At 45.2% G+C, this 26,640-nt stretch overlaps 1 protein-coding gene across 2 annotated transcripts in view; it reads left to right on the top strand.

Moving 5' to 3' along the window:
* Window positions 1–26,640, top strand: part of LOC137537785 (epidermal growth factor receptor kinase substrate 8-like protein 2) — a 176,296-nt gene that overhangs the window by 109,939 nt on the left and 39,717 nt on the right. For both annotated transcript variants that reach the window (XM_068259748.1, XM_068259749.1), the window contains exons 12-13: window positions 21,987–22,140; window positions 25,226–25,261. In XM_068259748.1, the coding sequence (XP_068115849.1) occupies window positions 21,987–22,140; window positions 25,226–25,261 (190 nt within the window). The remainder of the gene's footprint in view (window positions 1–21,986; window positions 22,141–25,225; window positions 25,262–26,640) is intronic.

A 26,640-nucleotide genomic window follows, 5' to 3' on the forward strand; every position in this document is an offset into this window, starting at 1 on the left:
TTCGGTTGTCCTGTAAAACTATTCTCAGGACACCCACCATTTTGTTCTGATTTTATACTGGTGTTAACAGGAACTTTTACCACCAACTGTGCAGCCTCTAAGTGACTGAAATCCACTTCGCATATTTTTGCATTATGGTCATCATTTACCTCAGAATTTTGCTTGCAAATGATATCAGAAAAGACAGGATTAAAATCAGATGAACATTTTTCCTGACTAACTGGCACTTTACTGGTGACTGTGAATTCAGCACATTCCAAGCAAGCTGCAGATAAGCTTTCACACTGGCCTTCAATTAGATTTGCATTTTGGTTGTACACCCTGTCATCTTAAGGGATGGGGTTAATTTGTGGAAACCCTTTTCCCTGACTGTCTGATGCTATCTCTCTATCAGAAGAACCTTCCACAGCAGGTACAGGAATATTAGTGGAAAAACACAATTCCTGATAGACAGCAGTGGGACAGTTCACACCAGTATCTAATTCACTCAAATATTCAACAGTGAGACTTTCCCTGTCATGTTGGTCCATTGCTTCTCTGAGACTTAAATCAGCAATCTCATTTTCAGCTGCAACCAGGTCAGAGCACTCTTTAGACAGCACTTCTATACCTGTGGTAAAACTATCTACCACCAGGGGGCTTTCACTACACACGTCAGACAAATTGAACAGATTTAGAAATTTCCCATCTTCTGTCATGTCAGTTTTCCAATCATCAGCAACCATTTTTGTTTCCTGCAATGTTGCAGCAGCGTTACCCAGAACATTTTGCACACCTAGCACTGAGTTTAACCCTTCACAAACTGGCGACTTTAGCCACTCTGGTTCAAAGTCAGCGCTAGGAAGCTTCACATTCTCATCAAAACCATATATGAAATTATCAGCATTACCAGAATAGTGCACAGTCACGTCCCAGTAAGACATCAAATTCAGCATTATCACATTTCACCAGTTCCTGGGTTACTTCACCCAACTTGGTTTGCACTATAACAGTGGCAGTGTGCACATTTTCACTGATGGGACATATCAAGGGGAGCAACGCACTATTTACCGCAGAGACTTTGCAGGAAGGATCACACCAACCTCTGCAACCCATCTGACCAGCTATGATAGTTATATCCAATACTGGGCCATTCTTACCACACATGACAGTGCGACCCCTTCCAGGTACTGGTGGCCCCACAGAACCAGCCACACCACTGAGGCTGCCAGTGACAGTCACGGACAGTACAGTACTTTTCACATCTCCAGCACGCACATTACATGGAACAGTCTTATCCGAAGCAGGAAAATCTGGCGCATAGCTCCGCAGCTACTTTCTGGCGCGCCATTCAAATGTACTGAAAACGTAATATACCGTTTTCAGGTGGCATCGTTGCTGGATGGCTGCCTGTGGAGTGGGAGAGTGCATTGCCCGGCTGCCTGCGGTGGGGCGGGAGGAGGCAATAGCTGCCCGGGGAAAAGTGTAGCAGATGTGCGCAGGGAGTGGGGGCCAAGTCCCTCTCCCACCCTCTGTTCCTCACCTCGGGAGCCCCCTCCTTTTAATGATAGTCAGCGCAGCGGGAGATACAGCTGATCATCAATCACCTCCCCAGGCTCCGGTCTTCAGCAAACGTTAGAGCTGCAGGTCTACGCTGTTTCTTCTCTCTGCAATGGCGATTACACTGGATCAGGAAGTAGTGTAATCAGCATTGCAGAGAGAAGAAACAGCGTAGACCTGCAGCTCTAACGTTTGCTGAAGACCGGAGCCTGGGGAGGTGATTGATGATCAGCTGTATCTCCCGCTGCGCTGACTATCATTAAAAGGAGGGGGCTCCCGAGGTGAGGAACAGAGGGTGGGAGAGGGACTTGGCCCCCACTCCCTGCGCACATCTGCTACACTTTTCCCCGGGCAGCTATTGCCTCCTCCCGCCCCACCGCAGGCAGCCGGGCAATGCACTCTCCCACTCGACCACACCGGGAGTGGGAAATTACGTTTTAAACTCTAAAACGCTAAATAGCGTTTTAAGGGCATGCGCCATTTTTTCCAGGCGCCGCTTTTGACTGTATGCGTCTTACCAGCTCCAGTCGCAGTTCCTCTTGGCGACACACGTGCAGTTCAGGTGCGAGGAGAATAAGCCCTCCTCTCCAGGCTTTGCTTTTCCCACAACTTGACAGCAACTTGACTGTGCACGTTCACTTGCATGCATCAAACATTTTGGGGTTCCCAGACCCCGCTGAAAGCAAACACACAGCTCCTGCTGCTCTGGCTTTTGGTGATCCAGCTTCCTCTGGTGGCCTTTGGAAACAGCACTCTGTATCCGCTGCTTTGGTTTCTCCAGACTTTTGGACATCACCCTCTTATCCGATGCAGGCTGGTTACCCTTGGCAACGACACTCGCCATCCGCTGCTTTAGCACGTCCAAGCTCTTGGACATCACACTCTCCAGTGCAGGTTGGTTACCCTTGGTAACGACACTTCCAATTGACAACTTTGACGCTCCCCGTCTTGTGGAGCCCACACTTTTCCCAGGTTGGTTACCCCTGGTAACGACATCCATCCAATCGCTGACAAGCATTGGACCCCAGCGATCCTCTTCCTCCAACACAGGTGCATTATTCTGAAGCGGCTGCAGAAATGCATTCCTCTGCTGCTGCTTCCATGCTGGCTCAGCTTCCACAGAGCAATTTGCAAACAATGACCTCCTGGTCTGACACACCTGTGTGCACTTGCTGCAAGCTTCTCCTCACAGAAACTTTTTCTAGTGCTTTTAGCCGATTCTCATAATCTTGCATGATAATATGCTCAAACCATTCATCGCTGTCTGCGAACCATCTCTCTTGGACAGCAGTTGGACACTTTTTCTTGCGACCCATCTCTCTGTATTATGAAGTTAATCCACTTGCAATAAACTTCATAAAAAGTGCAGCAAGGAAAAAAAATGCCATTTACTCTTGCAGACTGACATTTAACCCTTTCACTGCTGGTGTGAAATCCTTTGCTCTGCCCGCATCCGAGCACCACTTGTGATATTCTGGGGTTTTTTAACTCAATGGTAGAGTAGGTCAGCAGCATCAAGGGTCATAACACACCAGCCAGTGAGTCTTTTTAGGGTAAAAAAATAAAACAATTCCGCTTTATTGTCAATCAAACAATGTCCATAAACAGCAACAAAATAGACCACTCTGAGTATGCAGTAATCACACTGTCGGCACAGCACAAAATTATACAGCCTTCTTCAGCCACACTGGCTTTCCAGTGACACCCTGCCACGGGCCTAATGACAGTCCTGGTGTCACTCACCTTTTCCCAGGCTTCTCCTGGGTTTCCAGTACTGGAGCTCGATTCACAAAGCGGTGCTAACCCAGTTAGAGACTTTAGGCGTGATAACCATTGCACCATGCTGGTGAAAAGCCAGTTTAGGCGTGATAAGTTTAGGTGTGATAAGTTTAGGTGTGATAAGTTTAGGCATGCTAAGTTTAGATAAATGTAGATAGCGTGCAAAGTCCCGCACGCAAAGCAACGCCATTAAACTCTATGCGATGTGCACCAGACTTTGGTAGCGCAAAACTTTTGATCAGCTGTGCACTGCGGTGCTAACGCAGTTGGTGCTTAAACTTATCATGCCTAAACTTATCACAGCTAAACTTATCATGCCTAAACTTATCACACCTAAACTTATCACACCTAAACTTATCATGCCTAAACTGAGTTTAGGCATGATAAAGGGCTTTTCACCAGCGTGCTAACAGTTAGCACCGCTTTGTGAATCAGGCCCCTGGAGTCCAACTCCCCTCCAGCACTTCCACATCAGCAGCTTCCCTGCTGCTACAGGCCTGGCAGCCCTCTTGGCTACACAGCCTTCCCGGAGCCTGTTTGCTCCACATACAGCCCACTGCATCCTGACTGATGCAGGTACTTATCCATATTCACACAGGTGAATCCATTAACACCCTCTCTGCCAAACTCAGGCCTGGACTTGGAGGAGTGGCGTGTAAGGCCCACCCTTCTCCCAATACACGCCAGCCCTGGATCCCAAACTAATCTACCAGATAATGTTGTTGCTTTTCCTTCACATCCAGACCTGAAACGAGCAGACATCTGCTCTGAACATCACAATATATATATACACATATATATATATATATATACAGATCCCCTTTTAGTTTATATAGCTAGGCAGATAAATAATGTATAGTGTACAAGCAGATCAGCAAATATAGCCCCCCCCCCCCTCGCCCCACTTCCCTAACCAGGTGGCAGTTGGGGAATCTTACTTCTCTGCTTGTAGCTAGGGCCAGGAGATGACCAGGAGTCAGGAGTGACAAGCCGGTCTCTCTGATTAGTGCACAGCGCAGACATCGCCTGTGAGCGGGGAACGGTGCTACTGGCACTACAATGAATCTGGATAACACCAATTAATACATGAACTCAGCTATGATTGCACAGTAGTCAATAGGAGCTTCTAGTACAATAAATACGAATAATGTGCATAGTGCAATGCAATAAATGTGCACATTGAAAGTGCAATTATAAACCAGCAACAATCACATGAAGAACATGTACTAAGAGTCTCAAGGGGAGAAACCATGGAGGAGTAAATAAAGTAACCAGTGTAAAAGTGCTGGCACGAAAAAAGATTGCGAAACCTGTGAATATTATATATGTAACTTGCAAAGGGGTCTAGACATAGCCCCCAACCGTCCCGTTTTCGTCGGGACGGTCTCAATTTTGGAATTTTGGGGGACCCTCCCGCTATCCCGTGCTGCCCCCCCCCCCCCCCCCCCTGGTCCTGGCCGCTGGGGAGAGAGGGGAAAAAAACGATCGAGGCACCAGCCCAGGGATGTGGTATGCGGCATGGATGGCCACCGCCATTAAATTTCTCCCTCCCTCCTAATGTGCCCCCAGTGTCGTCGTCCCCCCCACCCCTCAGAGTAAAATGCTCAGTGGAGCGGGCTGTAAATCTTACCATTGCCTCTCCGTGCATACCGGGATCTCAACTGGTCTTCTCGATTCCTGCTTCCTGTGATGTCACAGGAAGCAGGAAGCCAAGAAGAGCCAGATCCCACCCACGGCCACCCTCACCCTCCTCCCCACCCACTGGCACCCTCACGCGCCTCCCCTTTCAGGAGTAATTAATATTATTTATTAATTAAAAATATGTATTCAAACTTTTTGGTGCGCGTGACTAGGGAGGTTGGGGTGGGGCCAGGGGTGTGGCCTAAGTGTCCCGCTTTCTATCATTCAAATGTTGGGAGGTATGGTCTAGATAGATTGAGTGATGTACCTTGCCCAGTAAACAAGGGGTTAACTGCAAGTAAAGCAGAGAGTGCCGCTAAAGTAATGAGCGAGTAAACTCACCTTCTCTCCCCCTCAAGTCTCAAGCATCTCTCCTCCCTGTCCAGTGTCAGGCTGGGCTCCACTCCTCTACCCCCCTTCTTTCTGAGGCTCGCTTACTTTGTCTGCCCGGCATTCCTCTCATCTCGGCTGGGCCTGTCATGCAGCTACACAAGCACACAATCAGCATGTGCTGCTACTGACTTGTTTCTGCCTCTTCCCCTCTAGCTGTCAGAAGCTTGAAGCCCTGCTTCTCCTGCACAGAGCGTCAATAGAAAGAGCAGGGCCGGATTTGTACTTTTTACCGCCCAAGGCCAACTATACTGTCTATTTGTTTTTTATATCTGTGTGCCCCAATGAGAATTCTACTTACTTTTCATCATTGGATGTCACAGACAATAACTATTTTAGTAATATGCGTATAGACTATGTTATGTTTTCCTTAAGAACTTTTATGTTATGCTTGCTATCTCGTTAATGATGGAACCATTGTGTCACCATGAGAGGCTGATGTGTACCTGCATGATAGAGCTTACAGGTCTTGCAGGGACGACACAAGTACAGGACAGAGGGTTCAAAGGGTAAATCTGTCCTTGTAGATAGGGATGGCTGCATAAAACAGCTTTACTGCCCCTCACTGAGCCGCCCCTAAATTTCTGGTGCCCTAGGCCATGGCCTATGCGGCCTTGCCAGAAATCCGGCCCTGAGAAAGAGGGAGACTGTGGTGCTGGCTGCCCTAGAGGGCAGTGGGACCCTGTGTGGTTGTATGTCCGCCACTGTGTTCACAGTGCTGCGTTGTAACTGATTGCAATACTCTAACTCGCTGCATGCAGGCTTTGTATGAAAGTCTATGTCCAGTTTCCATTGCAGTTGACACACATTTTAAAGCATGCGTTATTCAACTGACCACTGTGAATCCAGCCTTACAGATTAAAAGAAAAACTTTTCTAAAGCAAAATGCAGATCATAGTGAAGTGCTGAAAGGATTGTGATATAATGGTGAAATAATGGTTGTGTCAACGTAATCAACTGGATTTATTACAGAAAAAAAACAACTCTATTATTGCTATTTCACTAATCTTTTAGTAAACTTCTCTGTGGTCTGATACTGTATCATGCAGGTGAGGTGTGAAAAAGTTTGTGCTATATCGGACATTTATTAAAGAGATCCCGAGGTGGGTTCTGAGAACACTAATAGCACACAGAGGCTGGGTCCCCGCCTGCGTCCCCTCCCTCCAATCAGCGGGGAGGGAAGGGACGCGGGCGGGGACTGGCGCTATGGAGGAGGCGGGGGAGCACCGGGAGTGACAGATGAAAAGGTAAACAGTCGGCTGGTGACATGCTGCGTGTCGACAGCACGGCTGACTATTAACGGGTGTCAAGCTGAGCGCAGGGGGGGCTGTGGGGGGATTGGTATAGCAACAGAGGCAGGGCAAGATATGCAGACCGAGCCTCTGTGTGCTAATAGCGTTCTCAGAACCCACCTCGGGTTCTCTTTAAGAAATCAAGATCAGATTTGCCAGATCAGTTATGTTCTGCAGTGGTCTAAGGGCCCTTTTCCACTAGCAATCACAATCGCTAAACACTAGCGATTGCGATTTGTCACAAATTCTGATACGTGATCGCGATTTTGCATATGCAATACACTTGCAATGCAAAATCATGGTAAAATCACTCCCAAACCCGATCATGCTTTTGTGAAAATCAAATCGCAGTAATGGAAAATGCCTACCACGATTGCTATGTTAAAGAAGTAACCCTAGCAATTCAAAAATCGCTAGCATTTTGCGATTCTGCATCGCAATCGCTGCTGTAACCCGATTTATCCTTTATTATTTATTTATTTATTGTATTTATAAAGCGCCAACATATTACGCAGCGCTTTAGCACTCGGCCCCGACTGAGAGGAATCCACCAGACACTGACTCAGATGCGATTATCAAGGATTTATTTGCAACCTAACAGTGGTCACTGGTAACTTCCCTCAACCAGTAACACTTCAACAACAAAATACGCTTCCCTTGCACATCATAGGTCAAAATACACAATCTTCTCCTCTTCACAGCTGGTGCACCGGTAAAAGCTGCAGAACAAAAAGGTTAAGTTACACAGAAACTTTTAGATGAATGTTGAGCTACAAAAGGTCTTCTGGTACAATTACCAACCACTTTACAATATAACACCTTTTATCACAGTACCATTTACTGAGGTATAGGGGCTTGGGCAGGGACAGGTCTACTGAGCAATTCAGTTCCTACACAGTCTCAGTCCCTTGTAGCCAAGTCCAAGCTATATTGCTCAGCAAAATCTTAGGGAACTCGTGACTCTCCTCAATTTGGTACTGAACCACAGTTCATTGGTTGGCAATATGGCATAAAAAAGAATGTTTACTTTACTTAGAAGATCTCTCAGACTCTTACGCTTTACACTGTATTCCTCAATTCACTATTCTCTTAAGCACCACTTGTTTGGATAGGGCTTCCCAAAATAATGAACAAAATAAAGAAAGAATCAAACAATTAAAAAAGGGGTTAGAGAAATAAAAATAAACAAAATAAAAGCATAAAATTGACCAATGCACCCAGCTATACCATCAATATCTCACTCCTTCAATATAACTCTTTTCTTTTGCTATTTGAACTTTATGAAGAATAAGCTCTAATTTTGTTATGTTGCAAAACTTGTTACTCCAACTTTGTTGACTCTTTATCTCTGTCAAATGTCACTCCGCTTTTCACTGTAGTTCACTTTAGTAACACAAGATGCAGTGAAATTCCTCCTCCACTCCTCTTCTTTAAAGCTGACAGGTTAACAGACTTAGCTATCTCTCACCAACAGGTTCTCTTTATCTCCACGGCTTTTGCTCTCTTTCTCAGGCCGTGCACTTAGGTAACACATAAAACACATTTTGGTTTACTTCTTATATCAGGCTTTCAGTAAACACTGCAGAACACATTAACTGATAAACTTGCGAATGATGAACTGTTGACTTAAAGCAGATTGACAGGAACAATGTCTTCGAATCAGGATTACTGTGAATGGCTAACTGTGTCAGGTATGAGGGGCTTAATGAAGGCTGATCACTTTTCTGATGTCAGAAAGGCACTCACACTTATTATACTTGGTTGCAGTTTCTATTCCTTTGGCAGGGCAGTACTATCTTGCATCAATAAACTAATTATCATCACAATGTCACTGTCTGTTTAAGGCTCTATCAAACAGGCAGATTTTAGTCACACCACTTTCATCAGAATATGCCTCTTCAGTAACTTGGGTTAACTGTCTCTACACTCAGCAAACCTCCACTGAACGCTGGCCCTTTTCTGAACACAAACTGTGGCTTGTAGCTGGTGCAAGGCCTATACTCATCTGGCCTGTCAGGGTCTCTCTCCTTCCGTGCTAGCTCGGATCTTGCCTGCAAACACTGCACTTGGCCTCCGGTACTGTCTGGCTGTGTTACCGCTGCCTTTCGCTCTCTGCTGGTACTCTCTGGGTTGCTGCCGGGTCCCCTCTTTGCCTCATGGGGTGACTGCTGTGGACGTTCTCTCCACAGCCTCCTCTCCCTCTCACCGCCGCCTCCTGGCTGACTGGCACTCTGAAGGAAACTGGCTTAAACCAGTTCCCTCTGGCTGTGTCTTGTGCGCTCTGCCCCTCTGCACCTGCGCTGTGCTCTCTGCCTAGCCGCGCGGAGCTTCCAGAAGATTCCACTGCTTTGTTGATATGGTCGCCTTAGCAACCAGTGTATGCGACCATATAATCGCTTAGGCTTTTCTCTTCATGCGTGGTTTTAGTTTCACCATGCTAATCTCTAAGGCGAATTTTAGCCTTAGATGCTACTTTACTTCACACATAGAAATGCATTAACACAGTATGTTACCCTCTTTTAGAGGGTTACAACTTCCCCCGGTCTTTAACGATTGTAGTCCTCTACAATCCCCTTAAATTAGCATCACTTTTAACAGTTAACTTACATTCATCTAATATCACAAGAATTCATCATGTAGTTGTCTGTCAGGCAACTTTCCCTGATTAGCTCGAATGGACTTTCAGATTATCTCTGGGACATTAACATCCACCAAGTCAGTATCTGGAGACCGCCCTTCAGCCAAAGCAGGCATGATTCTGGTTCATTTCTAGAGCTTTCTTCTTGGAAATAGTTTTCAACATCCTGCTCTAAAGCGGGTTCTGGATCTTTCACATTATGGGCACTTCCTTGGGGGTTGACTCTCGAATTTCGGCCTGAGAAGACCTCTCTTGTCTACCCATTTCCTGAGGGTTCATAGATGAGATTTTGCACATCTTCAGCAGGGAACGATGCATCAGCTTAATCATCTTGGATTCATCTTTGCGTTGAATGACATAGACAGGAATTCCCTTATACGGCTGCTTAACAAAAGTCCAAGGCTCAGGTTGCCAGATGGAGAGTAATTTCCCTCTTTGATGGGCTCCTTTCCGCCGCAGCAGCACCTCATCACCCACATTCAACACCGAGAAATCCTGTTTTTCTTCTTGTTCGGCCCATTGTCTTTTTAGCACCAACTCTTGCATTTCACTGAACTTCCTTCTGTGAGTGGTCACCCAAGTTTCGGGAGTATAAGTAGGCTGCTCTTCCATAAGTCCCAATTTTAAATCAATGGGACCGACATCATCTCTCCTGAACATCATTTGGTAGGGGGGTGAATCCAGTACTCTCATGGATACTATGGTTATAGAGCCACATCAACTCTGGAAGATACTGTATACAGTCCATCTCCGTTTCTTTTCCTCTTCCAACGTCCTTAACAGCTGGATTACTGTTCGGTTCATCCGTTCACAGGCGCCATTGCCCTGAAGATGGTAAGGCGAAGAGTGAGTCTTGTGTATCCCATATAACTGACAACGTCTGGAGCAGCTGGCTTCGAAACAAGGTACCTGATCGGAATGTATCTTCCTTGGACATCTATACTTCTGAATCACCTCCATCCACATACATCTAACAGCAACCTCAGCAGTCTGGTTCTTAGTTGGTACTGCTATAGCAAACTTGGTGAAATGATCAACCATTACTAGGATATGGTTATACCCATCTGTAGATGTATCTATTGTCAAAAAATTCATGGCCAACACCTCCAGGTGTGCAGAAGTTCTCCACTTCAGAAGTAATCCTTTGACTTCTGGTCCTTTATTCACTTCACACTGGGTGCATTGTCGGCAACTCTGCTCTACAAACCACTTTGCATTATTGCCATAAAATCTGGACTGGAATAACTGCATAGTTTTCTCAGCTCCCCAATGTCCAAGTTGTAGATGGAATCTTGGAAGAAACTTCAAAGTGAACCGATGGGACAGGACAACCTGGTTGGTAATTCCCAATTGATGTTTCAATCGTACTTCTCGGTACAGGACATTCTTCTTTATTTTCAATCGAGTCCATTGTCTTAATAATTTTACAAGCTCTGGGTCCATCATCTTTCGGTGACTTAATGGAGGTCTCTTCCGGGTTTGTACCCTAGTCTTGAGCTGACTAATTATAGGATCTGCATTCTGCACACTAATCCAGTCATACTCCTCTTGCTGAGTTTCTGTCCGTCGAAGAGACCCACTTGTGATCTTGTCTCTTCTCCCCACCGGGGTCAGTTCAACTTCCTCAAGTTCAGAGTCGAGGTCTGTAACAGGAACCTCATAAGGATACCTTGACAAGGAATCAGCACAAGCATTGATTTTACCAGATCTATACTTTATGCTAAAGTCATACTTTGCCAATCGGGCCACCCATCTCTGTTCCAGAGCTCCTAATTTAGCAGTTTGCAAATACGCCACCGGATTATCGTTGGTAAAGACTGTAAATTTGGTTCTCGTCAAATATTCTGCGGACTTCTCTGTTACGGCCCATACCATGGCCAGCAACTCCAATTTAAAGGACGTTAAATTTTCCATTTTCCTCTCGGTTTCTCGTAGACTCTGGCTGGCGAAACCAATCACCCGCTCCATCTCATTTTGTACTTGAGTCAGGATAGCTCCAAGTCCTTTCATACTTGCATCAGTATAAACTCAGAAAGGCTCTTCGAAGTTCGCAAAGGCCAGTATAGGATGACTCCTCTTGCTCTGGACCCCAAATGATAGGTTATTTTCCGGATTTATTGCTTACTCCTTTTGGACGTTTTGCAACGGACCTGCATGTTGCGCAAATTTTGGAATAAACTTGCGATAGTAATTTGCCATCCCTAAAAATGCCCGTACTTCTGTAACATTCGTGGGAGGTTTCCATTTCTGTATTGCTGCCACTTTCTCCGGACTGGGCTGAACTCCTCCTTCTGTAATCAGATGACCCAAGAAGGAAATTTCTTTCCTGAACAGATGACACTTCTTGGGTTTTAGCTTGAGTCCAAATTTCTGTAATCGTCAAAACACCATTTGTAAATGTTCCAGATGTTGAGAAAATTAAGGGGAAAACACCACAATATCATACAGATGTCAACTGAACAATCGTAACTTGCATAATAGTACATTAATAGTAGATATAGCACAACCCGGATACCATAGCGTGCAAATCAAGAGTTCACTAATGCACATGTAAAGTCCCAGCACATATAGGCCTCGATTCATCAAGACTTATCGATTCAATTACAGACAGCTCGGTAAAATACCGAACTCGATAAGTTGATTTCAGGATTCATCAAAGTTATCTACAGCTGTTAAGAGAGCATTCTGTAATCACTCGGTAATGATGCGATAAAACAGAAGAAAGTGCAATTTATGAAAATGAAAGTGGGCGTGGTTTAGTGTTACATTTAGGATTACCGGTAGTTATCTCCTTCACTGCTCTGTCATTATTCCTGTCAGATCATTGCTGACAGAGAAGATGGAGCCATTTGAAGTGGTTATGTATCAGCTGAGAGTGATTCAAAAGTGCATAAGGGCAAGAATAAGGTCTAGAACCATATCAATTTGCAAGAAAATAGATTTATTTGTTATACCAGGACATCTGCATTTCTCTTGAATCATCTTGTAAGAGAACCCAACAGTGCCAGGGTTAACTAAATTGCTAGCTGCACTACATTTTTTCACAAAAGGCTCCTATCAAGCCATAGCTGGCAAAAAACCAGAATCCTGGTCCAGGTGTTAAGCCCTATTCAGAATGTTGCTATGTGGTGTTCAAAGGACTGCCTTTTTACCCACAATTCCACGGAAATCTTATGGCCTTGTGTTAAATTACTGCTGTAAAATGGAAATATCGACACATTACCGAATGGTTCCAGCATTGTTATCGATATTTTATCGAAATCACACCCAATGCAGAAAAACCTTGATGAATACAACTAGAAATCGATAAACTTCAAATTCTGTAATTTAACGAACTGGAAAAAGTTATCTCAAAGACAATGATGAATCGAGGCCTTAGTGCATTGAATGGCAATAGTAGAGTAATCCAGGTTAGGTTAATCAAATGAGTCAATGTCCCTTTAAGGAGTCAAAAAGAAGATACTGCAGACTATTGCAACCGTTACAAAGCTCAAAAAGAAGACTGCAGAACAAAAGGAGGTGCTGCCACCCCCAATCATTACCCAGACGTCGGCGTTTCGGATACAATCTTTTCTCAATGGGTTGTTTCAAACAGCAAGGAATGAGCAACTGAAGCTTGGCAGCATGGTAGTGAGGCAGCCTCATTCCTTGCTATTTGAAACTTTAATTTTTGTAAATTAAAGCAAACCTGGCTCTTGTTTAAGTTTTTAAACCAGTGCCAAGGCTGTATGAGGTTAAAGTACTGGATCACCTACTACCTTAATCCATGTTTTCACTGAGGCATTGAGGCATTGTGTACTGACAGCATCCCAGAGCTTTGTATCTGCTGACTCACTGCAACATGTCATTCGGCTCACTCTACACCAAAGTGACCGGGCGGCAGAGTGCCATGCACGCTGCACACTCCTGGGTGTAGTTTTGCTAGACTCAGGGAGCACTTGAATTTGTGGCATTACATACTGTATACTGTTGTAAATTGGAAATATTACAAATCATAACAAACAAGCTTGAAGACATATGTTTACTTAACTGAAAATATAATTCAATATTTGGAAAAGCATTCATATGCAATCCTGGATAATTCCTAAAAAATGTAGGTCGGGGTAATCTACATAATATTATATTACCCACAACAGGGGTACATACAGTATGCGCAATCATTAATAAAGGGGTACATGCTTAAATGATGTTGAGCTATAGCAGTGATGGCTAACCTTGGCACTCCAGCTGTGGTGGAACTACAAGTCCCATGAGGCATTGCAATACTCTGACAGCTCTAAGCATAGCTCAGGGAGGCAGAGGCATGATAGGATTTGTAGTTTTGTCACAGCTGGAGTGCCAAGGTTAGCCATCACTGAGCTATAGTAACCCAGTCTCCTTCCACAATAGAAATGGTGATTGGCTTACACGTTCACCCTGCATTGGAACCAGTGTGGCTGCATCTGGAAACATCTGATAATAAGCTCCTGCAGACATGGTAACCAATGCCACTGGTTCAGTGTTCTCAGTAAAAATGCAGCATATTATGCCGGTGCTATATTAGCAAATAAAGTAAAAGATAAAAAAGCAGTGCTTATCATAAGTACTAACACATTGTAATGATCTGTGTAACACAGAGAGGGTCTGATTATTGGTGATCTGCAGTATCACCAAGAATACAAATATATACCCGATTATTGATGATCTGCAGTATCACCGATAATCAGATATATTACGAGCCTGAGACTCTCCCGTGGGGAAGAGTCAGACTGAAAGAGGGAAGGACCAGAGCATGAGTGACACCAATAGAAGGATGCCACTGACTGATCTGTGAACTATCTCTTAGCTGGGGAGATAGCTCTCAAGGTCGGACAAGCCAGGTCGGCAACATACTGACATACAAGGTACAAAGACAGGAGGCTGATTTGGTAATCCTATAGCAAGCAGAGTTTGGCAATGGAGTATCAGATATAGCGAAGTACCAAATCAGTGAACAGAAGAGTGGTCAGAAAAGCAGAAGGTCATAACAGATAATAAACAATGCCTAGTCTTGGGTGTGAGCTCCGTGATCATCAACACCCTGGAACTAGTCTGAAGTATAACAGAATGGTAACACAAGTCCCTAGTCTTTGGGTGTGAGGTTCTTGATCATCAACACCCTGGAACTAGTCTGAAGTATAACCGAATGATAACACAGATTCCTAATCTTTGGGTGTGAGGTCCTTGATCATCAACACCCTGTAACTAGTCTGAAGTATAACAGAATGATAACACAGATTCTGACAAAAAGGTCTGAGTGCTTCCACGTAGTGATCGCAACGGCAGACAACCAGAGAATGACCAGCACCCAGTATATATAGCAAAGCGCTCTCCAGCGCCTCCCCTAAGTGCTGGACCAATGGGAAGTGGTTGAATCGTCAGCTGACCGGCTTGGTCAGCTGACCCCCTTCTGGCTGTCATAAAAGTTCTGTCTCTCAGCGCGCGCGCGTCCTTCTGAACCTGTGTGGACTATCAGTCCCAGCCACACCAGACGTGTTGTAAAGCACCCGCCGCGCTGGACGCGGAATCCGCCGCACCGCTATCAAGGCATGCATCGGTTTCTCCGCGTTCGGCCATACTACTAGATGTAGGCCTACGTGTGCAAACCGCCGCGTTGGACGCGGAATCAGCCGCCTTGTTCTGAGTACACGCAGCGGCTTTTCCGCGTTTTCTCACAGTACCCCCCCCCCCCCTGAGGAGTGGACTCCGGACAGCTCCTACCCGGTTTCTCAGATTTGTAGGGTGTGGAATTCCTTCTTTAATTCATCCGCATGCATTCGGCAATCAGGTACCCATGTTCTTTCCTCAATGCCATAACCCTTCCAGTGAACCAAATACTGTACCGAGTTCTGTACAATACGTGAGTCTAAAATCTTTTCCACTTCATACTCAGGTTGGTCATCCACCATCACAGGAGGAGGAGGAGGAGTGGAATCTACCTGCACTGCTGGCTTAAGCAGGGATACTGTAATGGTCTGCTCAGCTGCCTGTGCAGGCAGGCAGCTTTTTGACCATTGTTTAGGTTTGCATGCTGCAGGACTCTGGAAAGGAGAGCTTCTGTCAGTTTTGCAGCTTGTGTTTGCTGAGGAATTTGCATACGTTGTCATGCAAATTGCCTGGCCACATTCATTGGAGGCGTGTACTATAAGTACTATGTGTTTCCCACAATGCTTGGCTGGTCATAAGGATTCCTTCCTGTGAAACACTCCTGGAGGAGTGTCAGCCTTGCTCTTTGTTTAAAGTTCAGCTTAGAGTAATTCCTGAAACTGCGCTAGGCAGGTTCCTTAGTGCAGTTAGGATTGCTTATCTGTTTTGTTTGTTCTGTTGTGATTGTCCTGTCCCAGCGGTGGTCGACAGGAAATCGTTCTGATCTCTGTTCTTGGAGTATAGCTGGTGCAGCGGTTGCTACCAGCTATCTCTTCTGATCTGTCTCCTTGGATCGCGCTAGCCTCTTTTCGCTAGTGCTGTGGATCCTTCTGTTCTGCCTCCCTGGATCGCACTAGCATCCTGCGCTAGTGCTGTGTATCCTTCTGTTCTGCTACTCTGTACCTGGATCGCACAAGCATCCTGCGCTAGTGCTGTGGATCCTTCTGTTCTGTCTCCCTGGATCGCACTAACATCCTGTGCTAGTGCTGTGGATCCTTATGTTCTGCTACTCTGTACCCGGATCGCACTAGCATCCTGCGCTAGTACTGTGGATCCTTCTGTTCTGTCTTCCTGGATCGCGCTAGCCACTTCCGCTAGTGCTGTGGATCCTATCTCTCACTTGTCCCTGTTTTCGTGTGTCTGTCTTGTCTGCTACGAACGCTTGCTGGAGGCTCGGTGAGGTAACCGTTAAGCAAGTGCTCGCGTCCTCTGTTACATGTTTGTCTGTCAATGGTTAGTTAGGCGTGCTTGTCTCTATTGTGCTTATCACGTGGAGACCGCGCATGAACGCGTGCACTGTTGCAAATGAGTGCGGTGTTCGCGTTCAGTTAGCGTTTGTTATTTTCCGTATCTCCTCATTGTATGATTTGTTGTGCCTTTGCTATCCTCGTATTCTGTTCTGATCTGCCTTGTGTCACTTTTGGCAATCGCCTTTCTTGCGGTTGCATTTCTGTTTCGTATCTGCTGTTGTGTGTGCGCTGTCGCGGGGTGGCGACTAGATTGGCGCACACACATACAACCTGTCCCTTTGCTCGTTCTCATTCGCAATCGCTTCTCTTGCGATTGCGTTCTGCGCTTCGTACAATTCCTCTCTGGCATTTGTGGAGGTACAGAGGATTGGTTCCTCTGCACTCCTCAGCGCCATCTGCCGACAGGAATTTCCCTCTACGGGTGCGTAGCACCTTTTGCTGGGTTCCTGCAATTATACGCTTGTGGAGGATTTCCGCCGTATCAGCGCACGCGTTGTGCGCTGATCACGGAGAAAGTTCCACAATCGTTACAGATACATGGAATGATCTCACACCACGCATACTGGCAGGAAGATCAATGGCATAAGTAACATTGTAGATTTTCCTGGTTACAGGGAAGGGACCCACGAATCTGGGTCCTAGCTTGGGTGAAGGCTGTTTTAGGGCCAAATGACGAATTGACACCCAGACCAAGTCTCCTGGCTGAAACTTCCACTCTATGGAACATTTCTTGTCAGCTTGTCCTTTCTGACTCTGGAAAGCCTTCTCTAAATTCTTTTTCACCATTCCCCAAATGGTTTTAAATTACTTTTGCCAAGCCTCCAGAGCTGGAAACGGAGTAGAAGCCACTGGCAATGGGGAGAACTTAGGCAACCTTCCTGTTACCACCTGAAATTGAGAGAATCCAGAAGAAGAGCTTTTCAAATTATTGTGTGCAAATTCTGCGAACGGCAAAAACTTGACCCAATCAGTCTGTGCATCCGCCACATAACATCTTAAAAACTGCTCCAGAGATTGATTAATTCTCTCGGTCTGACCATTGGTCTGTGGGTGGTAGCCCGACGAAAATGAAAGTTCCATGCCCAACTGATGACAGAATGCCCTCCAAAATTTGGAAACAAATTGGACTCCCCGATCTGACACTATATTCTCCGGAATACCGTGTAGCCGGAAAATATGCAGGATGAAAAGATCGGCCAATTCCTGGGCCGAGGGGAGTCCTTTCAGGGGCACAAAATGAGCCATTTTACTGAATCTGTCGACTACCACCCAAATGACCGACATGCCCTCAGACCCCGGGAGTTCGCCCACAAAATCCATGGACAAATGGGTCCATGGTTCACTCGGGGTGGGTAAAGGCTGCAACGTTCCCACAGGTGCCTGACGGGAGGGTTTACTTATAGCACACACTGCACATTCTCTTACATATTCCTTGCAGTCAGTTGCCAATGAAGGCCACCATGCACACCTAGCAACAAGGTCCTGTGTTCTGGTGGCACCAGGATGTCCAGCATTTTTGTGGGAGTGGAACATCTGCAAAATCTGGAGACGGAATGGCAACGGTACAAACATGACCCCTTCAGGATTTCCCTCAGGGACATCCTGTTGGAAAGGACTTAAGGTTTCAGTCCAGTTCCTCCAGGTCTCTGTGGCTGCCAACACCACTTTCTGTGGGAGAATAGTCTCTGGGTCTGAGGGCTGTGCTGTCTCTGGCTCGAAACATCTGGATAAAGCGTCTGCTTTAACGTTTTTACTACCCGGGGTATATGTGATTATAAATCTGAATCTCGAGAAAAACAGTGACCACCGAGCCTGTCGGGGACTCAATCTCTTAGCCCCCTCGATGTATTCCAAATTTTTGTGATCAGTGTAAACTGTAATCGTATGTTCTGCTCCCTCTAGCCAATGACGCCATTCTTCAAAGGCCAATTTAATGGCTAGGAGCTCCCTGTTGCCTATATCGTAGTTTTTTTCTGCGGGTGAAAATCTACGAGAGAAATAGGCACACGGGTGTAACCTTACCTGCAACCCAGAACGCTGAGACAGCACAGCCCCTACCCCAACCTCTGAGGCATCTACCTCTACAATAAAGGGATAGGAGATGTCAACGTGTCTTAAAATGGGTGCAGTACAAAACAATTCCTTCAGGGTGGAGAAAGCAGCAAGGGCCTCGGAGGACCAGTGGTTATTATCTGCCCCTTTCTTTGTGAGACTGGTAAGGGGTGCGATGACTGTGGAGTACCCCTTGATGAACCTTCTATAGTAGTTAGCAAACCCTAAGAATCTCTGGAGAGCCTTCAGACCCACAGGCTGAGGCCACTGCAGAACAGCAGAGACCTTAGCAGGGTCCATAGAAAGGCCCGAGGTAGAAATAATGTACCCCAGAAAGGTGACAGATGTTGCCTCAAAAATGCATTTCTCCAATTTGGCGTATAACATGTTTTGTCTTAGCTTGTGCAACACAAACCTGACATGATCCCTATGCTCAGAGAGGTTGGCTGAGAAGATTAGTATATCATCCAAATATACCAGGACAGGTTTGCCCAAAACCTCTCTGAACACCTCATTAATGAGTTCCTGAAAGACGGCCAGGGCGTTACACAACCCGAAGGGCATTACCTAGTACTCGTAGTGCCCATCGGGTGTGTTAAAGGCCGTCTTCCACTCATCGCCCTCTCTGATCCGTACCAGGTTGTATGCACCCCGCAAATCCAATTTTGAGAAAATCTTAGCATTGGTGACCTGAGTAAATAAATCGTCTATCAAAGGCAATTGGTAGCGATTTTTTACTGTGATTTTATTCAGGCCCCGATAATCAATGCACGGCCGAAGGCCTCCTTTTTTTTTCTTAACAAAAAAGAAACCTGCACCAGCAGGCGACCGGGAAGGGTGAATGAACCCTTTAGCTAAGTTTTCACGGATGTATTCCTGCATGGCCAACTTTTCGGGCCCAGATAAATTGTAGAGATGACCTCTAGGGGGCATACAACCAGACCGGAGATCAATCGGACAATCAAAAGGGCGGTGTGGAGGAAGTTTATCGGCCGATTTAGGACAAAACACGTCAGCAAACTCAGAATACTGATCTGGCAATCCTTCCACATGAATCTTGGTCTCACCCAAGTTTACCTTCGCTAAACAATGATGAAAACACTGGGAAGACCAGCTCGTTAGCTGACCAGTTGCCCAGTTAATCTGAGGTGAGTGAAGTTGTAACCAAGGCATGCCAAGAATGATTGTGGAGGTTGTCATATGTAACACAGTAACACACAAAAAAATTTTTCCCTATGCAACACCCTGATAGTGACCCCTACTTCTGGAGTCCGTGACAGAGGACTGTTACTCTGCAGAGGTGAATCATCTACTGCCGTAACCTGTATCTGAGGTTCTACCGGGGTAACCGGAATACCCAATTTTTTCGCAAATTCAAAATCCATAAAATTTGCTGCTGAGCCTGAGTCAATGAAGGCTTCAGTGACCTCAGACCTATCTCCCCATGAAATGGTACAGGGAAGAAGCAAATGTTTATCATCTAGGGATAACAATTGCTTGCCTAGGGTATTACCCCCGGCTACACCTAGGCAGTAGCGTTTCCCGACTTCTTAGGGCAATTCTGTACTCTATGACCCCCCTCTGCACAATAAAGACAGAGACGCTCTGAGATATGCGTTTCCGCTCCACTTGAGACAACTTTGACCGACCAATCTGCATTGGTTCTGGTGGAGGTGAAGTGGGTGGAAGTGGAGTTACTGGGGGAACAGCGTGGGACACCATTCTTACATGATTTTTACCCCGGGTCTGTCTCTGATATCGCAACCGGCGATCTATCCTGATGGCCGATAAAATAGCTTCATCGAGGGACTTAGGTTCCGGCTGACTTAACATAAGATCGGAGACCTCGTCGGACAACCCTGATAAAAAACAATCTGAAAGGGCAAATGTGTCCCACCTGGCCGATACCGACCATCTCCTAAATTCAGCAGCATAATCTTCAACCGGACTCTTGCCTTGACGTAAAAGTTTGAGCTTCCGTTCAGAAGTCGAGGCAATGTCTGGATCGTCATAAATTATAGCCATAGCTTTAAAAAAATCCTCTACAGAGGTCAGGGCCTGATGACTGGTGGGAAGGCTATACGCCCAGGTCTGAGAATCGCTAGATAACAAGGTTTTAATAAAGGTAACCCTTTGGGCCACAGTTCCTGAAGAATTAGGTCTTAACTCAAAGTATGATAACACTCTACTTCTAAAATTTCGGAAGTCAGATCTGTGACCAGAATATTTTTCAGGTACAGGCATACGTATGTCTGTGCTAAGAGGAGATCGCATATCCTTCACAGCCGTCTGGAGGGTTTGTAAAGATCCAGACAAAGCGTCCATTACCGTCTGGTGACTGCCCAGCACAATATTGATGTTTTCCACCGAAGTGGTAAGTGTGCCCAGGCGGCTGGTGAGTGCGTCCATTTGCATTTTTTGGTCTGCCGTTCTGTAACGATCGGTGTAACACAGAGAGGGTCTGATTATTGGTGATCTGCAGTATCACCAAGAATACAGATATATACCCGATTATTGATGATCTGCAGTATCACCGATAATCAGATATATTACTAACCTCTGGACACCTGAGAGATATGAGTGTTTGGTGCAACAGTAATACTTTGAGAACAATACCAGGAGGACAGGTACAAGGCAGTAAGGAATACTGCTGGAGTAGTATCCTTCCACAGCCTGAGACTCTCCCGTGGGGAAGAGTCAGACTGGAAGAGGGAAGGACCAGAGCGTGAGTGACACCAATAGAAGGATGCCACTGACTGATCTGTGAACTATCTCTTAGCTGGGGAGATAGCTCTCAAGGTCGGACAAGCCAGGTCGGCAACATACTGACATACAAGGTACAAAGACAGGAGGCTGATTTGGTAATCCTATGGCAAGCAGGGTTTGGCAACAGAGTATCAGATATAGCGAAGTACCAAATCAGTGAACAGAAGAGTGGTCAGAAAAGCAGAAGGTCATAACAGATAATAAACAATGCCTAGTCTTGGGTGTGAGCTCCGTGATCATCAACACCCTGGAACTAGTCTGAAGTATAACAGAATGGTAACACAAGTCCCTAATCTTTGGGTGTGAGGTCCTTGATCATCAACACCCTGGAACTAGTCTGAAGTATAACCGAATGATAACACAGACTCCTAATCTTTGGGTGTGAGGTCCTTGATCATCAACACCCTGGAACTAGTCTGAAGTATAACAGAATGATAACACAGATTCTGACAATAAGGTCTGAGTGCTTCCACGTAGTGATCGCAACGGCAGACAACCAGAGAATGACCAGCACCCAGTATATATAGCAAAGCGCTCTCCAGCGCCTCCCCTAAGTGCTGGACCAATGGGAAGTGGTTGAATCGTCAGCTGACCGGCTTGGTCAGCTGACCCCCTTCTGGCTGTCATAAAAGTTCTGCCTCAGCGCGCGCGTCCTTCTGAACCTGTGTGGACTATCAGTCCCAGCCACACCAGACATGTGTTGTAAAGCACCCGCCGCGCTGGACGCGGAATCCGCCGCACCGCTATCAAGGCATGCGGCGGTTTCTCCGCGTTCGGCCATACTACTACATGTAGGCCTACGCGTGCAAACCGCCGCGTTGGACGCGGAATCAGCCGCCTTGTTCTGAGTACATGCGGCGGCTTTTCCGCGTTTTCTCACACACTTATGCCATTAACAGCTGACTCCTTTATACTGCTTTTATTTTCTAATTCCAGGGCAGAGTGGCCAAGAGAACCGGTCATTCCACAGTACATTCCAAAATTCAACAATGGCTGGGTCCCTCCCCTAGACATCTTCCAGGGAGCTCCTTGGGAGCTGGACATGACGCCCCCACCAGAGCTTGTTAAACCCAAGATGATGCATGATGAGGTATGTATCTATGGGGAGTTTACACTGGTTATATTTAGGCATTCTTGTCTAACATATTGTGGTTATTAGAGTGGCGTACAACCTCTTCTTTACTCTGTCCATTAGCTTAGAACTATACAGAGTAATTATTGACTCTGATTTTAGGTTTTATTTAGGGACTCCATTCAAAATGTATTCATGCGTATTATTTTGGAGGTATAGCAGCTCTTGGGAGTAATTGCAATATGAAGCAAGAGTAATATCCCTCAATGTGCTCTACCACGCCAGATCTGTTACATGTCAATTAAAGATAGCAAAAAGATTTGAAAAAACAAACAAACAAACATACAATTTGCAACCAGTATCTTCTTTATTGATACTTCCACAATTCACTATCAGATAAGGAGACAGGGAATGTGGCCAAAGTGTCTTGGCACCTTTCGAGGTGTACATAATGGTGATATGAGAGTTCCTCTCTCTGTGGCTTTGAAAGGGAGTGTGGAGGTGCGAGGAGAGTTCATGTTCACAGAAAGTTATTAAAGAGAGAGGTATTTGGGATTTTCACCAGGGCACTCAGTCGGGAACCACAGGTTTTCAATTACAAATGGGATGTTCATGTGTTTTTTAAATAATTTTTGACTGCCGTCCTGTTTTCTGCTCTCTCTTCTTTCTGCCCTCCTTGCATTTACTGCTATTTTTCCACCCCCCCAAAAAAACAAGATGGCAGCCCCAATGATGCACACACTGCTACTTCTATAGCCCTGGACAGCAAGCTGAGATGAACTGGTCTAATATGTAGACAGCACAGTGGCATAGTACTAGAATACCAGATCGGATTCTTCGCCAGGACACTTTGAGCATGAAGGGCTGGTGCACACCGAGCGGCTTTTTCAGCGGTTCTGCAGCCGCTTGCGGCTGCGGATCCGCTTGGTCAATGTATCTCAATGGGGTGGTGCACACCAGAGCGGGAGGCGTTTTGCAGAAACGAATGCTCCCGGGGTGAGGCATTTTTTGGATTTCGAATGCGTTTCTGCCTTAATGTTAAGTATAGGAAAAACGCAAACCGCTCTGAAAAACGCCTGTTCAGAGCGGTTTTGCCGGCGTTTTTGTTACAGAAGCTGTTCAGTAACAGCTTTACTGTAACAATATATGAAATCTACTACACCAAAAACGCTTCACAAAACCGCAAAACGCTAGCTGAAACGCTACACAAAAATAAGAAAAAGCGTTTCAAAATCTGCTAGCATTTTGCGGATCTGCTAGCGGGTTTTGGTGTGCACCAGGCCGAAGTGTGTATGTTTTCCTTGTGTTTGTGTGGGTCTCTCATCCAGGCATTGGAGCTAACTCTCACATCCCTACAACATGCTGCATGCTGGGAGGTTAGCTGCCTTCTCCTAAAATCTGACTCTTGACTATAGCAGGGGAAGTAGATTAGGACTAGGTTGTTAGAACAGCAAAAATACACTACCAGGGAGGCTTAACCCTTTCCAATCCAATTTGCAGTGGCTGCCTGTGCGAGGAGGCGACCCATCCATCGCAGGGAGAAGGAGCCAATCTGACAGTGGATTGGAAAGGGTTGAAGTGGGATGAAACTTCATATTAACTATATTACTATCAAATGAGAAATGACTTATTTAGCCTACCTATACTGTTGTTTTAGTGTTCACTGTCAGATTTAGGAGAAATGTGATATGAAAAAAAGAAAATAACATTTCTGCTATTTTCCATCTTTACTATTTCTCTGTGATGGCAAACGTGACATCACTTCTGCCCTTTTCTTTTCTTTTTTTTCAACCCACTTAATGTTAATTCTCCCTCCCTACTACCTCAGCTTACTGTCCCTGTCACAGCAAACATCACCTACATGTCAGGCGGACCTAAACTCACAACTTCCTCTCTGCTCTAAAAGATAAGCAACAGCATAATAACCTTTTACGGGAAACATTTCTTTGTTACAGCGAATACAAATCCAATGCAATACATCTGCAGTGTGTTTACTTCCTCATTTCATGGAAGCAGACATAGCGTTAACTTCCTCTGTCTACAAATTAGCTGCTCTGTCAAGGCAGCCCAGATTCATGAGCTGACACAGCTGAGAGATTAAATTACAGTTGTGATTAGTCGCAGATGAGGGGGAATTAGACAGGCTAAACTCTCTAAATACATAAAGGGTGTATTTCTCTGTTTTCCTTCTGTCCTGTGTAAGAGTTCAGGTCCACTTTAAAGGGGAACTGAAGTAAGAGGTATACAGAGGCTGCCATTTTTATCTCCTTTTAATCAATACCAGTTGCCTGGCAGCCCTGCTGGTCTATTTCTCTGCAGTAGTATCTAAATAACACCAGAAACAAGCATGCAGCTAGTCTTGTCAGATCTGACTTTAAAGTCTGAACCACTGAAACACTTGATCTGCTGCATGCTTGTTCAGGGGCTGTGGCTAGTAGTATTAGAGGCAGAGGATCAGCAGGGCTGCCAGGCAACTGGTATTGCTTAAAAGGAAATAAACATCACAGCCTCCATATACCTCTCTCTTCAGTTCCCCTTTAAGTCACTGTGTAAACTCTTCACAGAGTTACGGGGGGATTCAATTACCTTCTTCTGGTCATAGTGTCCTTATCTTATCCGTAGGAGGCTTTCTGTTACTTGCATGCTTAGATAAGCTTAATACTGTAGCTAAGAAAAAAAGAAAACCACTTCCCACAATTCCACTGGCACTGTACAGTACAGTTCCTAAAAGTTAGACAAAGGCACTCAGACCAGGTAAAAAAATAAATAAATGGGGACATACTGTACAGGGGCCTATTGTAGAAAAAATTTAGTTTTGGATGTTACAAACCCCTTTAATGAAGGTGTTGTCAATGGCGACTGATATTTTTAGCTGCTCAAGGGCTTGGAGTCCTACAGAAGAAAGGTGCTTCACAATGTTTGCTCATAAATTAATTGGATGAGGGAGGACAGGTTGGTTTAGATTTACTCCAGAAGAGGGCACCCTAACATTTCTAATATAATGAAACCAAACGTAAAGCCAACTAATCTGAGTAAATGTGTAACATAAAGGCAAGGTAATACTATTAACCATTAATATGTGTTTTTAATATTTGTTTTCCAGCCAACAAAGCCAATGGAAATGCTTCCACCCAGAACTGTAAGTGGTCCATTCTGTACTCTGTACTTCTTAGAAAACATCTCCTGTACTAGTACTGTTGGCTGGATATGTCATGCAGATTTAAGCTACGGCTGAACTGACTGTATATGTGATGTGTACCTGTCTGCAGAAATGCTAGAGGTAGAACATGGTGTATTTTGTGTTCTTCTGGATCAAATGGGATATGAAAGGGGGCAGGCTAGAGTTGAACTATATTTGCTGGTTGAACTCGATGGATGGAAGTCTTTTTTTGGGGGGAAAAAGGGAAAATGTGTGAGGGGAGGGGGATTTTTGAAGTAAACTTCTTTCTTTATAGGTTTTTACCACTGTGAGCAATAACCCCCACTGACACGTCAATGTCACCTTGGCCTAAAATACATTTACTATGCTAAGCCAACCAACCCGTGTGTGGAAAAAACATTTATTTGATTAAAAATATGGAAGTCATTTTTTCTAACCAGACTAGCTATGTAACTATGTACTGTACTTTTTCATTGCATATAGTGGGATGCGAAAGTTTGGGCAACTTTAATTGTCATTATTTTCCTGTATAAGTCATTGTTTGTTACGATAAAAAATGTCAGTTAAATATATCATATAGAAGACACACACAGTGATATTTGAGAAGGGAAATTAAGTTTATTGGATTTACAGAACATGTGCAATAATTGTTTAAACAAAATGAAGCAGGTGCATAAATTTGGGCACCAGAAAAAAAAATGAAATCAATATTTAGTAGATCCTCTAAACGCTTCCTGTAGGTTCCAATGAGAGTCTGGATTCTGGTTGAAGGTATTTTGGACCATGTTTACAAAACATCTCTAGTTCTTTCAGGTGTGATGTCTTCCGACCATGGACAGTTCTCTTTAACTCACACTACAGATTTTTAATTATATTCAGGTCTGGGGACTGAGATGGCCAATCCAGAATGTTGTACTTGTTCCTCTGCATGAATGCCTTAGTGGATTTTGAACAGTGTTTAGGGTCGTTGTTTTGTTGAAAGATCCAGCCCCGGCGCACCTTCAGCTTTGTCACTGATTCCTGGACATTGGTCTCCAGAATCTGCTGATACTGAGTGGAATCCATGCGTCCCTCAACTTTGACAAGAATCCCAGTCCCTGCACTGGCCACACAACCCCACAACATGATGGAACCACCACCATATTTGACTGTAGGTAGCAGGTGGTTTTCTTTGAATGCAGTGTTGTTTTTCCTCCATGCATAAGGCCCCTTGTTATGCCCAAATAACTCAATTTTAGTTTCATCAGTCCACAGCACCTTATTCCAAAATGAAGCTGGCTTGTCCAAATGTGCCTTAGCATACCTCAAGCGGCTCCGTTTGTGGTGTGGGCGGAGAAAAGGCTTCCTGTGCATCACTC

This window comes from Hyperolius riggenbachi, chromosome 11 (genome assembly GCF_040937935.1).
Source record: "Hyperolius riggenbachi isolate aHypRig1 chromosome 11, aHypRig1.pri, whole genome shotgun sequence".
Lineage (NCBI taxonomy): Eukaryota > Metazoa > Chordata > Amphibia > Anura > Hyperoliidae > Hyperolius > Hyperolius riggenbachi.